The following is a 19,237-nucleotide window of genomic DNA, read 5'->3' as shown; positions in this document are numbered from 1 at the left end:
TATTCTTTTGGCTTGATTGTAATGTGGCTTACCGTTCTGTATGGTAATAGCATTTTCCTGCATGCATTTCACCAACACACTACAAGTCAATAGCTTTAGTATAAAGAATCTACATTTAATGTTGCTTGTGAGAGAAAAACAAAATGTTTTGCTGTAACTGGTAATATGATTTCACTACCTGGCTTTGTGAGGGAAAAAAAATAACCAAAACTTGGGTCCCATTATCATAACTGATACTAGTTCTAGTGCCATACGGGTCAATAAGAGTAAGATCTATCTGGGTAAACGAACACTGGAAAAGACCAACGATTTATTGAATAAAAAGACTAGATGGAAACATCTGATCCAAGCAATGCCAAGAATATCAACTGATCTTTCCTTAAGCCTCTTTCGATGATAAGGCGTTACTATTTGAAAGCAAATGAACGCTGGACTCAGTCTGAGATTTGTTTCACATTGAAATGTGTGCAAAGTTTACAGTACTAATAAAAAAGCGGAAACCTACACTGCGTCTTAGTCTTTGTTTCTTATTTTGTGAAGTGCTGCAATTTAAAAGTGCTAGGAACAGAAACTAACAATAGTGACTGTGACATCAACCTGAAGATACTTTTAATTTCTCATTTTATGTACAAAAGGCTGAAAAATAAAATAAAATGAACTTTGTACAGTATTTATATTTTCTTAGAAAACTCTAACCATATAGTTTCAACAGATTTAAGCAGCTTGCAACATGTTCGTACAGTCGGGCTTTTTACCATAGAGTGTTCAATTAAGATTGGAAGAATAAAAAGCAAGAAGCTCTTCATTGTTTGCTGCAACCTATTGCTTAATGACATGAAGAATGAGGTCTTGGTCGAACAATTTGCTTCACTTTACCACTGACATATGGCTTCCCATAGTAGACTTCGGGACAGTGGAAGGAATAAGATACAGCAGCAAAGGCAAGATAAACATGCAGCAGTGACAGCTTCAAACTATAATGGAACCAATTACATCATATTACCTGTTGAAAGCTTGCAAACTATACTTACTGTGGTACATATTTGATGCAATAAATACTGTGCTTAAGTCGTCATTTTTGTTTGCTCAAACATGCACCACTGGGTAAAATGACTATTTACAAAGCGGACTTTTCTTGTTTAAATTGACAAATACTCTGTCAACCTCACCAAGAGCAGAAGATGGCTAAACAATACTGCAGGAAAAAAGCAGAGTCAACTTTATAAAGTGGTGGGGGGCTGCTTTTTGGTCAATTCAGGTTCTTAAAAGGATCGAGAGGATATTTTTAGTTTATGCCAAAGGACACTTATCAAAAATGGTATAGTCATGCTGCCGGGACTCGGAACGACTACGTAATGGTGTATGTGTTTCTCTGTGTGTATACATATATATGTATATACACGCACATATACATATATACATATATACATGTACATATAATGGATCATGTAAAAATAAAATGATTCTTCAACGCTCGTGAATTCTATGGAACATTTACAGGCACGTTAAAATTTTTCTGGATGAGAAACCTTAAAAACATGAATAGCTATTTAAGCACCTCAAAAATCTAAAAACATCCTGAAACAAGAAGTAAACTCTTTCCTTTTGTGATGTGTTTTTTTTTTCATGTGTGAATGAGAAGTGCAGCATGCCTTCATTTAAAATATACCCAGTTATACAACAGAGAAATGCAGAATTCCCTACCTTTAATCCCTCTCCCCAAACATAAACCCATTTACAAAAATAGTCACATATAATAGTAAACAACCTGGGAATTAAAAGAAAAAAGGTGATAAATTCACAGCATACATCTTGTAAAAATATGGCAGGTGTGGCAGTTAAATCATAAACAGTGGTGACGATTACTATCATCAAGTGTCACGTGTTGAATTTACATAAAAATTTAACTTCCCTCCCCCCTTTATAGTGGTTCCTATAGTCTGAGTAGCCATTACATCTCTGCTCTTCAGCAGTGTCAGCTGGTTGTGAAAACAGAAACCTCCCGTCAATGCTGTTTTTCTGGTTTATTGAGTCCCAGTTTGCTGACCAGAGGTCTCTGTCTTGTTATAGGCACTGACCTTAAGTATACATTTGTAAAAACAGTCAGTTTGGCATAGACTTCCTGTGGGAGTCTTGTTGACACCAATACATCACCATCACAGGCTGTAAACAATTGATCACAAAATGGAATTATTCTTTGTTCCTTTTTACTTTTTACTTTCCCTGATATCTTTCCCTTTGTCTTCCTTTTCTGATTTGTCTTTTTCAAATTTTTCTTTTTCCGGCTTGGTCACACTATCATAGGAAGGTGGAGAAGTGGTAGAAGGCGTCACATCGGTTTTCTCTGGAGTTGAATTCTCATTTAGTTTGTCAATAAGGATATCTTCTTTGATAGGTGTTCCCTCACCTTCTTTGCCTTTGTCTTTCTTGTAGATACACGAAACCTTTTTAACTTTTTGCTTCAAGAGGTAGCGTCTATAAGCCCTCTGGATAACGATAGCGGACACCTCCTCTTGTTTGCGTTTCAGAGTGGTTGTGATGGGCTCATAGGAGACTTTGGAGGGGTTCGATGCCATGAATCGCTCCTCCATCTGTATTCGAAGGGCATCCATCTCTCCACTTTCACCCAAAACACGCTTTGTAAAGGCAAATAAAATATCGAGGCAATGGATCCGGTCCCCACTGACCATGGGCAGGTCCATGGCGATGAGCTGGACTTTGTTTGGTTTGGCTATGAGAAGAGGAGGATCCAGGGCAGCTGCAAAATCAGAGAGCTTGGCGAACTCTATAAACTGGGTGGCATCAGGATCAAACTTCTCCCAGACCTCATAGAACATCTCGAAGTCATCCTCACTCAGGGGCTCTGCACTTTCTTCCGTGGCAACACTGAAGTTCTCCAGGATGACAGCGATGTACATGTTCACCACAACCAGAAAGGATATGATGATGTAACTCACAAAAAAGAAAATCCCCACAGAGGGGTTTCCACAGTCTCCCTTAACTGAGCTTCCAGGGTGATCTTTTTCAGGGTCACAGTCTGGAGGTCCACTGTTGAGAATAGGTGCCAGCAGTCCATCCCAGCCAGCAGAGGTGGTAATTTGGAACAGGCAGATCATGCTGTTGCCAAAGGTCTCAAAGTTGAACATGTCATCAATTCCAACTTCCCTCTTAACATAGGCAAAGTTGGACATTCCAAAGATGGCGTAGATGAACATGACCAGGAAGAGCAGGAGGCCGATGTTAAACAAGGCAGGAAGGGACATCATCAGAGCAAAGAGCAGCGTGCGGATCCCCTTGGCCCCTTTGATCAGACGCAAGATTCGACCAATCCTGGCGAGCCGGATCACTCGGAACAGGGTAGGGGACACAAAGTATTTTTCTATCAGTTCAGCCAGAAACATGCCTGTGGAAAATCAAGAAATACAAACAAGCCAGTGTTATATGTAATATAAGATTTACTATGTTATAGTAAATTAGTATTTAATATATTAAGTTAATATTCTATTAATATTTAGCAGTGAATGAAAATTTACATGGATCAGACAATCATTAATTTTACAAAATGTGGACATAAAGATTAGGTAAACACACACACGTACACACACAATCTGTGGTATTTGTTTAGCAAAAGGAAACTGGTGTGTTTAGTGTTAAAACATTAACCCCTGTATGTTAACTGAGGTTTCAACGGTCATTTTTCCTAGTTCAAGAAAAGCATCTGTTGAAAGATTCAACCACTTGAAGGCCTAAAGACATCATAAAGTATGGGAAACCAAGCAAAGGAGTGGACTTGCAGTTCTAAAATCCGGTTCCAGTACTGGCATAGGAACTAATGGACAAGGCTTGTGATTTTTCGATCACATTATTTATTATTAACGTCCCTGAGTAAAATCACCTCTTCTTACCTACAATAGAGAGAATGACCACAACAAAATCAAAAATGTTCCATCCGATGGTGAAATAGTAATAACGAAGAGAGATTAGTTTCAGCACACACTCTCCAGTGAACAAAACAATAAACACCAGATTAATCCAGTACAGAATGTTTGTCATCTCCTGACTCTGATCATCAGTTTCCACCATCATGGTGACCATGTTGAGGCAGATGAGGATCATGATGCTGATATCAAAGACTTGTTTGGTTACAAAATCAAAGACCATTCCTTGGAATTTGTTCTGGAACATGGAATATGCAAAATTCAGTTAGAAACATAAAGAAAATCAAATTTGACTTGCCTGCTTTTACCATAGCAATATGAAAATGTAGCTTTTATAAGAACACACCATGTTTATCTAATACTTGGAAGAATAGTTCGTATACGGGCATATGCACCTTTTTTCAAATGTATTTTATGTATACTGTTCATATCAGATTTTATAAACTGACCTTAAGAACCACGTATCGTGTTCTCAGTGCCCATAACATCATCAGGGGTATGGCAGACAGTCAGCCAATATTTGCCAATATAACAAATCTCTGTTATCCCATGTATTGGAGGTGGGTATCAAAGCAAACTTCAATGAACTAATAAATACTTTTCCAGCTTTTTCCTTCAGGTTTATTTTTTTCTAGTTTCTGTTTTTATTGTCTTTCCCCAAAGCCAGAGCACCTTAAATTTCACCTGTGAAGATGTTCTAAAAAATTGTAGCTCAAGAAATAGTCATGAAAATAGTGGAATACTAATGAAAATTTGTTTAAAACTTTGAAAGTGTTTCTTCCTAATCTTTCTCATTCATCCCAAAATTTCAGATAAAAGTCTAATAGTCCTTTCTTCAGTTTGTCATTTCTCTTGTTGCATGCTGTGCATGAAATGATGTGTAAAAAAAAAAAAAGATTTTATATTTTTCAGCTTTCATTTATCATCTTGCCTCATTTCAGAAGACAATAACTGCAATTTGTCATAACACTGCTATAGTCACTCACACTCCTGTGGTATAGACAAGTACTGCTTTGAATAAATAATTCACACACACATGCACCCAAAAATGAATAGAAGGAATCAAATTGTCCACAAATAAGCTATTGATAGTTTGAAGAGTTTGCATGCATGCTCACATATATTCACACACATAAACTTCATCTTATCTTTGGATTCAAATAGTTTCTAGGGCTTGTAATATTCTTTCTCCAGAAGTAGACATTTTGTTCAAAAAACTAAAACAGACTCATTATTATTAATACATATTAACTGATTAGGTATAGAGCATTAAATGAGGTGCTGGCAGTAAATATAAGAGATTTAAGACAAGGTTCTGCCTATTTGAGAAAGGAAAACATACACAGAGGGGAAAAAATAGTATTCCACTATTTAAATTGCTTTCTCTGGCGGACTAAAACACTTGAAACAATATGCCATTCTGTTTGATCTTCACAAGAGTGCTATGAGGTGGTCATATTAGTGATTAAGAGATGAGACTCGGGAATCATACAGATCTGGCCTGGGAGCTTTCCTATTTCCACTGCTTACCAGCTCTGTAACCTACGGCAAGTTACCTCCAAACCCTGGCTTTCCAGGGAATATTTCTGTAAAGTGTTATTGTGAGAATTAAATGAGATTATGTAAGTAGATGCACTTAGTAGCATGCCTAGAACAGAGAAAAGACTCAGTTAAGTGCTAAGTTTAACAAAAACAACAAAAGTAGATGCTATCACCATTTAGTGATGCCAAAAAAAGGGATAGAATTCAGTCACAAGTATGTCTGTCTCCAAAGCCTGGATTCTCTCCTATCCATCATCCTTGCCACCTTCCAAATAAAATGGATCACAATGGTGTCAGGGTAAGAGCTCAAGAAAAAGGAACACCGGGTGAAATCCAATTAAATTCTGTATTCTGGGGGCACCTGGGTGGCTCAGTGGGTTAAGCCGCTGCCTTCGGCTCAGGTCATGATTCCAGAGTCCTGGGATCGAGCCCCGCATCAGGCTCTCTGCTCAGCGGGGAGCATGCTTTCCTTCCTCTCTGCCTGCCTCTCTGCCTACTTGTGATCTCTGTCAAATAAATAAAAAACCTTAAAAAAAAAAAGAAACTTTATTTTACTACTTCTAGTAGTAAATATTCATTCTTCCCCCATCTCCTTTCGATTGCCAGATTCTGCAAGCTAGCATCTCTAATTTTTTTCTCCATGCTGTCCCTTCTTCATATCCTGCATGACACTGGTCATCAGTGTGTATGGCAGAAACTTTTAACTTCTCTTTGTTGGGTCCTTCTTTGTCTCCCATATCCAATTAATAGAAAACCTTTAAATTTCACTCCAGTGACAGCTCACAAATCCACCCACTCTAATTCATCTCCACACCACTCTGGTTCAGGCTACCTCTCAAACAGCTACCTCTGAAACAGCTCCAAATAAGGCTACAAAGCATACACATTGTCCCTATCAATACTGGTTGAGTGATCTTTACAAAACAGAGAATGACCAGGTCCCCTTCAACAGTTCCCCAATGCTCTAAGGATAGAGACAATTTTTAACGTGGCTTACAAAGTTCAAAAAAATCTGGCCCATCCTAACCTCTTCATTCTCAGCACAGCCCAGTGAGCCCTCCCTCTGTACTCCAGCCTCACTGGCCTTCCTACCTCAGGGCTTTCACACAAGCACTGCCCTTCTCCTAAAGGGCTCTTCTCCTGACAACAATTTCCTGTGGCAACCAAGCAACTATTGGCAAATATATAATTAGAATAGCCATAAAAATTCATGAAGAGAATGATGTTATCAGATTTAGAAGCAAGATGCTAGGGGAAAATATGAAATATTTTTAAAACCAGATAAAAACAAAACCTGTGACTTGTTTCATAAATGATTCCATGTAATCACCAGAGTGGGATAGAAAATGGGGCATATCTGAGATGTACTGATTATTTCAATTGGTCCCCACTGCACTCTGTGAACATTCACTATTTCCACACAATGTACGTATGCATATGTTTTCTTCTCTATATTACTAGAAGCTCCTCATTGACATCAATCCTAGGTAATGCTATTGGTATATAAGTGTGAATTTTTAAAATTTACATATATTTTATATGCATATATATTATACCTATATTACATATTATATATTATATATATTATATATTATATATTTTGTGCATATGACATATATATCACATATACTTTGGCTAAGATAAAAATTTTGTTTTGCAAATTCATAAAAATACTAGTATCTGGCAATTTGGACTGTGAAAGTGATAAATAGCAGATCTTTCTGGGAATTAAAGCATATTATTTTATTAACATATAATGTATTGTTTGTTTCGGGGTACAGGTCTGTGATTCATCAGTCTTACACAATTCACAGCTCACCATAGCACAAACCTTTCTCCCAATGTCCATCACCCAACCACCATACCCCTTTCCTGACCCTACCTCCCCGCAACCCTCAGTTTGTTTCATGAAATTAAGAGTCTCTTACGGTTTGTCTCCTTCCCCGGTCCCATCTTGTTTTATTTTTTTCCCCTCCCTAGTCCCCACGACCCCCCACTCTGCCTCTCAAATTCCTTCTATCAGAGAGATCATTTGATAATTGTCTTTCTCTGATAGACTTATTTCAGAAAGCATGTTATTCTTACAGCTGGTCGAGGTATGGGTTTTTGTGGTTTCTTTGAACCCAGTTTTTTCATTGCATTGTAGTATTTCTTCTGTTCTTCTGTCATAAATATGTCTTGGCCTCCAAAGTAAAGAAATAAAAACAAAACTTGTTAAAATCATGTTCTTTGCTAGCTAGAAAATCCACTTCGTCGTTGTGTGAAAATTGGCTTCCACATGCTATTCTAGTGTTGCTAATCTTTGTATTTACAGAGACAGATGCATGTATTCCATCTATAAATTATTCTATATTAATAAGTCATATTTCTATACTAAAAATATCAATACATGCTATCTGAATTAGCAATTACTCAAATATTGCAATTGATTAAATAGTTCAAAATAATTTCAGAATTTTATATTCCTTCTTTTAGCTGATTGCATTTTAGAGCTAAAAAGAACCAGTATGAGATGTTTAACATTTTAGAATAAAGATAAAGCTTTAGTATACTTATCTTCTTTTTCTGTTGGTTGAAGTTATCTATGATGACACCAATGAAAAGATTCAGGGTAAAGAATGAACCAAAAATAATAAAGATGACAAAATAAAGGTACATATACAGATTGTCTTCATATTTGGGTTGTAATTCTACCTACAAAATATTAAGGAATGATAACTATTAGGACTACTACTTGTTTTATAAAAAAGACATCAGCTAATTTTCAATTCTCAAAGCATGTCTCAATTGTTGGAAATGGAAAAAAAAGATCAAGCATTAAGCAGATTTTATGAAACATCAACACTATTGTGCTTGTTGAAGAGTCCTTCAAGACCATTCACTGACTTGACAAAGTGAAACAACTCACAGAAAAGTTAGATAAGTAAAATTAATTTCACCCAATAAATTTCTAGATTATGACTGCACTTTCTCTTACAGGCAAAGACTGTTTCCAACAGGGTATGCAAAGTCAGGATTTCCCCTTCCTGCAGAAGAGATGTTTGAGTCACACTATATTATGTTAAAACCTTCAAAATTTATTCTCTCTGATTTGGGTTTTTCATTTATAAAACGGAAATAACAGAACCTTAACCTCAGAGGGTAGTTGGGAAGATTAGATTAAGTATATTAATATATAAAAAGAGCTTAAAGAAACAGTGCCTGGCCTATAGTAAGTGTAAAGGTTTGCTTTCTATTACACATTTTTTTTCATAGGCTAGAATTATTACTGTATGTGTGAATCTGGGTACATCTGTAGGATCATTCCCTTCCGCAAATGAGTCTAAGATTCATCCTATTTAGTAGGCTTTAGGTACAGTTTCTGTCAATGATGCCTTGTCTTATCCAGCACACTTTTGGTCAAAAAAAGAGTGACAACTGGGTGAGCTTTGGTTGTGATCTATATCTCAGGTCTCACAGAATATTGTTCTAACTAATTCAGTTAACCAGTCACAGGTGGTAATAGATACAGGTAATGACCCATTGTGTCAGCAAATCAATTTAGAGGGTAATGGCCAACATGATATGTTCTTCTAATGGAATAAAGTAAAATGGAAAATATTAGAAGTATTGTAAAAATACCTATTCTTTGATGAGACTTTTATTTCATTTATATGTGTATACGGTGAACAGTGATACAAAATGATATTTTTAAACATTTCAAAATTAAATACAATACAGAGAAGTGTACAGCACATTAAGTGTAAAATGTAGTAGTAAATTGTTATAAAGTGAGTCTCATGGTACAGGACATTGTCAGGAACTCAGAAACCCTTGCTGTATCCTTCCCAAACATAAACTCTATAATCCCTGCTAGAGGCAATCATTATCCTGAATTTTATGGTAATTCCTTCCTTCCTTTTTCTTTAGAGTTAACAGGTAAGTAAGCATTCTTAGACAGATTAGTTTTGTCTATATTTTGTATAGTGGATACATTTGTTATAACTGTTGCATTTTTAGATTCATCTATATTGCTATGTATGCTGTACTCACTGTATAACATTCAATTATTTGTCAATTTCTACTACTTTTGAGTTGTTTCCAGTTTTTTGCTAGTTCAAAAAGTTATGTTCATTCTTGTACATGGACTCTGCTATGCATGTGAACAAGTTTCTGTAGGATATATTGCTAAAAATGAAATTGCAGGGTTAAAGAATATCTTGAATTTTACTGAATAATGTAATAATGCCCAACTTCTTAGAAGAAATATTTATCCATTTTGTCCGGTCAGTATTACATAAGAGTTCTTATTGCCCTTTGTCCTTGACAATACTTGGTATTATCATAATTTTTAATATTGACAATGAGGTAAATGTATAGTTTCACAATTTTAGTATCCACTTGGATTTCATCGTTTGTAAGTGCTTGAGTTATGTAGCAGATACTGTCTGCTAAGTTACGAAGGAAGGAACCAAAAGAAAGTTGCGTATCAGGCTGCTGCTAAGGAAGGTAGAGAGAACTGTAAATGAATTAGTCAAAAGAGGTAGGAAACTACCATACAAGAAAGTGGTTATGAGGCCATTGTTTGTGGTCAGAGTTAAAAAACATGTACTACCACTTACCACATTGAGCCTATTTGCTTCAATAGTAAATGGAGTTAATGTCAACCACAGCATAAACGTTGTTATTTAAGATTAACTGGGATAGTGTAAGAAAGCCCTTGGTAGAGTGAGTAGTAATAAGTAGTAAATAATTAGTATTATTAAAAAAAAAAAGCCCACGACTGGGATTCCTGATAGCACTCACAAAGATACAATGCAGGGAACTTCATTCTCATGCTTGCTCTCTTTTTTTAAATAAGGCAAAAAATTTAAAAAAATTTTTTTAAAAAGCCAACAACTCAGGAATTCTTCCTTAGCTACCACCTGACTATTGGTGCTAGGAAAATAACATTTCAAATTTAATTACTTTGTTCTGGCAATATACAAGAAGCCAATCTCTTTTTTTTCAAAATGTGATTTCCTTCCCCATTGTTGAATAGTGAAAAATTAATGAAAATTGTACAAAATTTTCAAAAGTGCTGAGGTGTGTAAGGCAGACTGTGAAGGCCCCTTCCACCTATAGCAAAATCTCACTTCCCAGAAACACTGTGAAATTTTTGTTTGTTTTCTGTTTGTTTGTTTGTTTTTTTTCCCACCAGTAGCCAGATTCTTCCTATTATAGGGAAGAGAAAAAAAAAATGGAAGAAATCTGTGACAGATGAAGAAAGTGCATGTTGAGGGTTTCTAATGCACAAATGGCCACAAATCAGAGCCGGAAATAAAATGTCTCATTTTGCAAAACCAACAAAATTTTAAGTACAGGGTACCATGCTAGATACTAGAAAAGTTGTGTTAGAAGATGTACAGTAAGTAGAGAAAAACATTCAAATCAAATTTTGGAAAAAATAATGTGAAGTTGAGTATTTTGTTTTTGTAATATAGACATTTTCTTACATTGATCCATTGTTTTATTTATTAATAAATTACAAAACTGTGGAAATATTCACTGGATCACATTAGACAAGCTTCTCTCTAAACAGACTTACATTTCGTGAATCAACAGCTGCATACATGATATCCATCCATCCCTTAAATGTGGCCTGTAAAAAAGTCATACCATTTAATTTTTTCCCCACAAATTATAATTTTAGAAAAGAAGTTAAGTATCAGATTGATCAATTCAATCATTCAAAAACAGGTACATAAAAGTTTGAGGTTAGTATTTGAAATCTGGGCAAAGTTTTATAATAGATGCATGGAAAATACTTCAACTTTACATTCTTCCATAAATCTATAATTATATCATGGTAGATTATAACAATATGCTACCATAAAAACAATTATCAACAATCTTTGACTCTGACATATCTATGAGAACATAACATTAAATTTGATAAAATCACATCAGACAAGTTCAAAAATATGTTGCATTGTTTGATTTTAATGCTTTCCATCCTTATTCTTTTCTAAATGGTATTACCACCAATCACTAATCATGAAGATTTGTTCTTGAAAAATCTCCATATTGTTGATTATACTATTTTGAGGCAATTATTCCATAAGATGAAGTAATTGCCTAATCTGAAAACAAACATATTCAACTGCAATTTACTCTTTTAAACATTTGTGGGTTTTGTGCAGATACGTGCACCTAAAAACAAGTTTTACACTTTTTTTTTTCAGTTCCTTAGAACCACGGGATCTGTCCTTCCCCCTAATATTCATATAGCATTGGGTGTCATGGAGGTGGATCATCTCAGGGGGCTGTCAGTTGAGAAGATGAATGGATTTTTATGAATTTCTAACAGACATCATAGACTTGATAGAAGATTTTTACTTGCAGGATAATAAACACCGTATCTGAAGGAGTTCAAGCAAGAGGCAGGAAGGGGGGGAATCAGAGTAGATGTCTGTGTGACAGATGTAAGGTGGGAGTTTAGTTACGGCTGTCATCAAGATTGGGTGGATGAAGGCCTGATGAGGGTTTGGTACTGTCTGGTACCTGAGGAGTACAGAAATCGATCACTCCCCCGCCTCCACACACACATACTTCTCCAACCCCACACTAGGGCCAGTGCCTGTACTTTGCTCAGAGTAGGGGTAGGGTAAAAGCCTGGGACCTTCATAGAAATCTCAGTAACAAAGGACTGGTGCTGGGGTAGCTAATGCCTAGTCTGAAAGACCATAAACTTTGCAGAGCAGTCCAGTTTCCTGCATGATACAGAAAAGATAGTTCAGCAATGATTAGGAAGTATGTATTTGGAAATATTGAGAAAGGAGATTTCAGACTCACTTCAATAATACATCACAGAGAACAATAAAGTGGTTACTTACTACTTGAAGCAGAGAAAGATATCCAAGTCCTACATTATCAAAGTTTACTTTCACATTTTTCCACCTGGCGGTTTGATTGCTCTCTATGAGTGCTTTACATTCGCTGTAGTTGTTGACCACACTTACATCAAACATTTCTCCAGTGGTGTAGTTAATACAATGATAAAACTTGCCAGCAAAGAGATTTACTCCCATGATACTGAATATTAGCCAAAAGATCAGACAAACCAGAAGTACATTCATTATGGATGGAATGGCTCCTAAAAGAGCATTGACAACAACCTGGCACAGAAATGAGAAGGCAAAATAAGTGAAAACTCAACAATCATGTTGGAACACTATTAAAAGAACAGCAGCCAAATGACAAAAAAAATATCTGTTTCTAAAGTTAAATATTGAGCAGAAACTAGTATCTTGTAGCTCCAATAACAGACTCTTACAATTACAGTTCAGAATGATATAAAATATATTTTATATCATAGAATGTTTTCTCAAGAGGTACGAAGATACACAGAGCAAATTTTCATCAAAGAATGGAACTAATTATAAACACAAATAGTGACAGGGCAATAGAAACAGTGTCAGCGCAGAATATCACAATTTCTAAAAATTTGTAAACGATAAAATTTACTATCCAATATTTCAAAGTAAAAGAGAACAACACTTCAGGGTCAATTTCCAGAGCAAAAGGGAACACTAATAATAGTTATTCTGAGAAAGCAAGTATAAGCCAGTGTAGTCTAAGGTCACCCTACAGCTAAAACTTCAGAGTGAAGAGATTAGAGGATGGAAATTGAATATGTGACAAGGAGAAAAGGGTTTGGAAGTCAGGAGCTCTGTGTTCCAGCTTACATCACAAATTAGCTGTGAGCCTTTGGGTGAGTTGTTTCATTTTTCTGATCCTCCTTTGGGAAATCCCTTTCAGAAGAAAATTCTCATAAAGCATTGCAATTTGAGCCTAGGGTTTTCACTTAATGGCTTTGTTACTTGTAGCTTTCTCAGTTAACCAGGGCTTTCAGGAAACATTTTTCAGCACTTTTTAAAATTATCCCTCAAGGAAATGTTCAGCTAAGAATGTTGTTCGGTGCAAGTGCACCTAACCTACATTAGCATTAAACTTTATCAATGAGCAGGCATGTAAAATATAATAAATACATGTATTTATCCTCCTCAACTCCTTTGTGGGATAAAAAGTACATACAAACACATACATACATATGCACATACACACATAAATACATATGAGTAACAACATCTTACAACAACCACACCAAATGGGTATTTGGCAAAAGGAACAACTCATCTACAAATTAGCACCTGAAGCCTATTTAGTAACAGATAATATTTTAAAGTATTTTGAATGAAAGTAACCTCTGAAGAATGTATTACAGTGTTGTTGTTGTTTTTTCTCCTGTAGAGTGTACTTTTATTAGGAAAAAATTTAAAAAGCTACATGATGCCATTTATGCCTTGTATCAGACACACTCTCTTAAGCATTCAGACTATGTCTTAGGACTTAAGGGGCTGAAGTTGTCCATTTATAAAAACCAGATCCTTATCCCTGACCACAATGTTCCCAGTGAAGCAATGGGTCAGATTCCATCTCCCTGGAATGTTTTAGCACTTGGAGCGACAAACTGGAAAATTAATCACATTGATTTGGCTCCAACACTGTTGGTGGGAATGCAAGTTGGTGCAGCCACTTTGGAAAACAGTGTGCAGATTCCTTAAGAAATTAAAAATTGAGCTTCCCTATGACCCTGCAATTGCACTACTGGGTATTTACCCCAAAGATACAGATGCAGTGAAAAGAAGGGCCATCTGTACCCCAATGTTCATAGCAGCAATGGCCACAGTCGCCAAACTATGGAAAGAGCCAAGATGCCCTTCAACTGACGAATGGATAAAGAAGATATAGTCCATATATACAACGGAGTATTATGCCTCCTTCAGAAAGGATGAATACCAAACTTTTGTATCAACATGGACTGGACTGGAGGAGATTATGCTGAGTGAAATAAGTCAAGCAGAGAGTCAATTATCATACAGTTTCACTTACTTGTGGAGCATAAGCAATAACACGGAGGACACTGGGAGATGGAGAGATGTGAGTTAGGGGAAATTGGAGGGGGAGAAAAACCATGAGAGACTGTGGACTCTGAGGGTTTTGGAGAAGAGAGGGGTGGGGAGATGGGTGAGCCTGGTGTTGGATATTAAGGAGGGCACGTATTGCATGGAGCACTGGGTGTGGTGCATTAACAATGAATGGTGGAACACTGAAAAAAGAATAAAATAAAATTACAAAAAAAAAAAAAAATAACCAGGACTTGGGTTTGGTACGGTTACAGTGTTGTTTCTACAAGAACTTCAACTCTCTGATAATTCAGAGGTACTTGTAGACCTAACAGTTCATTTTTAAATTCACTACAATGAATGCCCTGCAAATACAAGGAGATTCTGGTAGCAAGAGTTAAAAAAAAAAAACAAAACAAAACTGGAGAACAAAGAAATAATACATGTGTTTTCCAAGATAGTCAGATGTATGGAACAACTGGGAATTTAGGTCCTTATCCATGCAAATTTGGTACAGAAAATATGAAAGTTATTCTAGTACTGAAAGTTTGATTGCCCTTTTAAAATTAAAACTACTACTGCAAAAACAGTGATTTTAAAGTGGTAAAGTGAAAAGAATTTAACAGCTAACAATTTCTTTCTATGCAATCCTCAGCACAACACAAACACACACATCTACACACATCATTCATTTCTGTTTAGGTTTGCAACATTCAGAGAAAGCCCCAGTAACTACTTTCAAATTATAAAAAAACCCATAATTTTCTAAAAGTTTCTTTTAGAATAGCGAAATCCACAGAGACAGGATGTCATCATTTCCTCTGTGCTGAGGGTGTGTGGTCTCAGGTTTTGTGCCTTGGATGGGTGACAAATGGCAGTACAAATTCCTCCTTCTTCCTTTGTACCACCTTTCTAAATGTGTATTAGATTTCCACAGTATGACCTACTTTTTAGCTACCTCTGCCTGTGTTTGAAAGCTAAAGGGCCAGATTCAGATTTTAAAAGGCTCAAACACATCATATAAAGCAATGAAGAAACGAAGAAGAATTCCTTGGGGTTTTAAATTACAGTCAGTGGAATTTCCCGCACATTTACAAATGGAACGAACATAACTAATCTTGACTCATATCGGAAGTCTACACGACATGATAGAGATTTCCCACAGAGTGAAAAATCTACTTAGAAGCAATCTAATTGTTTCTAATTAGAAGCAATCACTTAGGCATTCTATTCTGTGAGCGTCTCCAGCAGTGTCAAGTTTACAGATGTCTGACACATATTGATTGGTAGGTTATGTCAGTATGAATGTATAAGATATAAATCTCCATCATTTCTGAGGTACAAAATGTCAGTCTGTTCTCAATTATAATTCCAGCAAATTCTAAGGCATGCGGTCTTACCCTCATTCCTTCAAACCGGGATAAGGCTCTCAGCGGCCTCAGAGCTCTTAGTGTTCTGAGGGATTTGATGGCACCAAGTTCTGAGTAACCCAAGGCATTTGCAGTCAAGCTAACCAATGAGACCTATACAGAGAAAGCAACGCAGTTTTCTCATTTACGGACAAAAATGCTTACCCGGTTCAACCTTGCTCTGCAATAAACCAGTAGTTCTCAACCTTTACTGAGTGTCAAAATCACCTGGAGGTCTTGTTGAAAACACAGATTACTGGCAGGGTCTGATTCGGCAGCTTTGGGGTGGGGCCTGAGAATCTTCAAGTTTCCAGGTAAGATTAAAGATACTGGTCTGTGAGCCATACTTTGAGAACCACTGTCATTAACTTATGAGAAAGAAGCTATACATGTTCTCTTTTCAAGATTCTTGATAAGAACAGATTTTAAAAAATTAAATGTAAAACAAGAAAAAGAATGCCATTGAAATGCAATCTTCATCTACAGATCTGTAATTTTTATCATCTCTCATATTATTTAGCTGACCTAAAAAGAAGATGACTAACACTTAGTGTAAGTACACAGGTGAACTAAGGAAACCACTGGCTAATCTGAACACAAACACAGTCAGAAAGATGTAGGCCTCTAAAATAGTGGCTTTGTCTTCCTGTCAACTTTGGTCTGAGGGCATCAAACCATGAATTAGGTCAAATTAAAATAATTAACCCAAAAAAAAGAAAAATTGAGATTTTAGTATGACTAATTAGAAATTGCCAGACAATGGTTTTAGTCATTTATACAGACTGACTAATGTAGGTTGATAGAAATTCTAAAAATGTCAACTAAAAAGGAAAAGAACAACTGTCATAGGTAGCACAGAAATGTCTGATTTCCTTTGAAAATACATAGAAATCTCATTAAAATTATATAATCAAAGAAAAGGTATTTTGTCCGAAAGGACACTTGAGTTTCAAAAGCAAATAAATAAAAATAGATGTGTAATAGAGCTTCTAAGAATATGGTGTTAATGGACATTTGAAAAAAATACTTTTTAAGAAAAATAAAACACAAAAAATTTTTATAAAACTTATTCAAATGAATTTTGCACAATGTGAAATAGAAAAAAACCTCTAAATTTGGCAAAAAACGAGCTACAAAAATTTATCTTGTTTATATGTTTTCCTTAAAATCTAAAATTTTTTAATAAAGATTTTATTTATTTATTTGAGAGACAGTGAGAGATGGTGAGAGAGAGATCACATGCAGGAGGGAGCGGTGGAGGGAGAAGCAGGCTCTCTATGGAGCAGGGAGCCCTGGGTGGGGCTCAATTCCAGGACGCTGGGATCATAACCTGAGCCAAAGGCAGATGCTTAACTGACTGAGTCACCCAGGCACCCCTAAAATCTAAACTTTTAATTTTAGGGCTTCTGAGCCCTCTCTTCACTAATAATTGAAAAATAAAGTTACTGGATTATCATTTGTTGTGAAGATTTTCTGTATATAAAATATGAGGACCTGGACTACTTCATCTTTCCTGAAGACAGAATCAATAAGAAATAAGCATAAATTAAAGGATGAAAGATAAATGTAGGACATAAGAAAAAAAAATTCTGAACAGAGGCAGTATTTATTTGCTAACTAAAAGAAGTGGCAAAATACCCAATTTTATGTGACTTGTGTAGCTAAACATGAGGAGATACAATTATGCTTTCTCCTCTTCCTGGAATGATCTCCTAATTGGTCTTTTGGTCTCTAAAAAATCCTCTTTCTATTCCGTCATTCACAACTGCACCAACATTTCTCTCCCTAAAAGGACAAGCTTTCATGTCACTTTCCAGAAATAATGCTTCAGTGGCTTCTTCTTGAACTAGATCAGAGGCCTACATCTCTTTGGATGGCATCACAGGTTCTTTAAACTCTTCTCCAACCTACCTTGCTTACCTTGTCATCCAATTCGAAAATACTTTCCCTCACCCCGTGGCACTGTTCTCACTGTCAGGGATTATTTGTTGCTTGAACAGGCGCTGATTGGCATGCATTGTCTTAATGCTTTGCTGTCCTTCCCCTTATCTGTATCTGTTGATGTCTTCAGGCCTTAAATGCCAGCTCACAAGGGCACTACCTCACAAAGCCTTACCTCCTTCCTTAGCAAAGTGAATGGCACTTCTAATATAGATGTCACCCTCTCGTTATATAGGTATCTATCCTCACTAGTCCACTCTAAGTTCCCACAAGCTAGAAAAATGACTTTCATATCTGTATCTTCCATAACAAAACAGATGATCAAGAATGTATGTGATATAAAGCAGAGAATTGGTGCATTTAACATATTGTCATAATTTTCTTAAATCTAAAAGGTAAATATCAAGATACGCTCAGTAATATGAACATTAGCTTCAGGGAACTGGATTTCTCCTAAGAATTTATTTATATTCAGGTCATATTGATTTAATGCCCTTAACGTTATAAGGATACATTACGTATCAGATATTTTTATTATAAACTTTCCAATGTTTCATAACCACATTGAGAAAATAAGGAAAAAGTATCAACCAGAAATCCAATTATACAAATAAAAGAAGGGTTATAGTCTTGGTATATTTTTCCTTTGTATAATATCCAATCATATGTGGTTTTAAGTATTTGTTTATTGTCTTCCTTTATCGCCAGGAAATTTTTCATGTAATTCTACATGTAGCCTTATATATTACATTTAATAGTACATTTGCTGTAGGGGCGCCTGGGTGGCTCAGTTGTTAAGCGTCTACCTTTGGCTCAGGTCATGATTCTGGGGTCCTGGGATCGAGCCCCACATCGGTGTCCCTGATGGCAGGGAGCCTGCTTCTCCCTCTCCCATTCCCCTGCTTATGTTTCCTCTCTTGCTGTCTCTCTGTCAAATAATAAATAAATAAAAATCTTTAAAAAAAATAGTACATTTGCTGTAGATGGATTAGGAAAAAACACAACAAAGATACTCTTCTCTTTTAAATTCAAAGAACTCTTTTTTTCCTATAATGTTTTTTCTTCTGTTTGATGCTTGGAAAACTCAAATTGAATTAAAAGTTGATACTTTTTTCATTTGAAACTGTAAAAAATACCTTTCTCCATGAAAGGGTCCTTTTTTTTTTATTTTGCTGGCATGATATGTAAATTTAATATATCAAAATATTTCAAGTTAAATGTATGTCTTTTATTTCCAAGGAATTACAATCAACAAAATATTATCTTTAAATGCACTAGTTAGGGGTGCCTGGGTGGCCCAGTTGGTTAAGCGACTGCCTTTGGCTCAGGTCATGATCCTGGAGTCCCGGGATTGATTCCCGTATCGGGCTCCCTGCTTGGTGGGGAGCCTGCTTCTCCCTCTGACCCTTCCCCTTCTCATGCACTCTCTCTCTTTCTCAAATAAATAAAAAATAAATAAATAAATGCACTAGTTAGCACT

The 19,237-nt window shown here is 36.0% G+C and overlaps 2 protein-coding genes across 6 annotated transcripts in view; one reads left to right on the top strand and one right to left on the bottom strand.

The window, feature by feature from the left end:
• LOC125095498 (sodium channel protein type 3 subunit alpha) overlaps positions 1 to 19,237 on the top strand; it is a 1,188,574-nt gene that overhangs the window by 901,076 nt on the left and 268,261 nt on the right. The window lies entirely within an intron of this gene.
• The window catches only part of SCN2A (sodium voltage-gated channel alpha subunit 2), a 132,603-nt gene continuing 115,307 nt past the window's right edge, over positions 1,942 to 19,237 (bottom strand). For 4 of the 5 annotated variants that reach the window (XM_047721983.1, XM_047721985.1, XM_047721981.1 and 1 more), the window contains 7 exons: positions 15,808 to 15,930; positions 12,335 to 12,616; positions 11,047 to 11,100; positions 8,037 to 8,174; positions 7,566 to 7,670; positions 3,906 to 4,176; positions 1,942 to 3,403 (listed from right to left, as the gene is read on the bottom strand). In XM_047721983.1, the coding sequence (XP_047577939.1) occupies positions 2,208 to 3,403; positions 3,906 to 4,176; positions 7,566 to 7,670; positions 8,037 to 8,174; positions 11,047 to 11,100; positions 12,335 to 12,616; positions 15,808 to 15,930 (2,169 nt within the window). In that variant the 3' untranslated portion in view covers positions 1,942 to 2,207. The remainder of the gene's footprint in view (positions 3,404 to 3,905; positions 4,177 to 7,565; positions 7,671 to 8,036; positions 8,175 to 11,046; positions 11,101 to 12,334; positions 12,617 to 15,807; positions 15,931 to 19,237) is intronic. The other variant, XM_047721984.1, reaches the window with a different exon arrangement.

This window comes from Lutra lutra, chromosome 3 (genome assembly GCF_902655055.1).
Source record: "Lutra lutra chromosome 3, mLutLut1.2, whole genome shotgun sequence".
NCBI lineage: Eukaryota > Metazoa > Chordata > Mammalia > Carnivora > Mustelidae > Lutra > Lutra lutra.
Note: the sequence above shows the minus strand (reverse complement) of the source record. Positions and strands in the feature narration are given on the sequence as shown.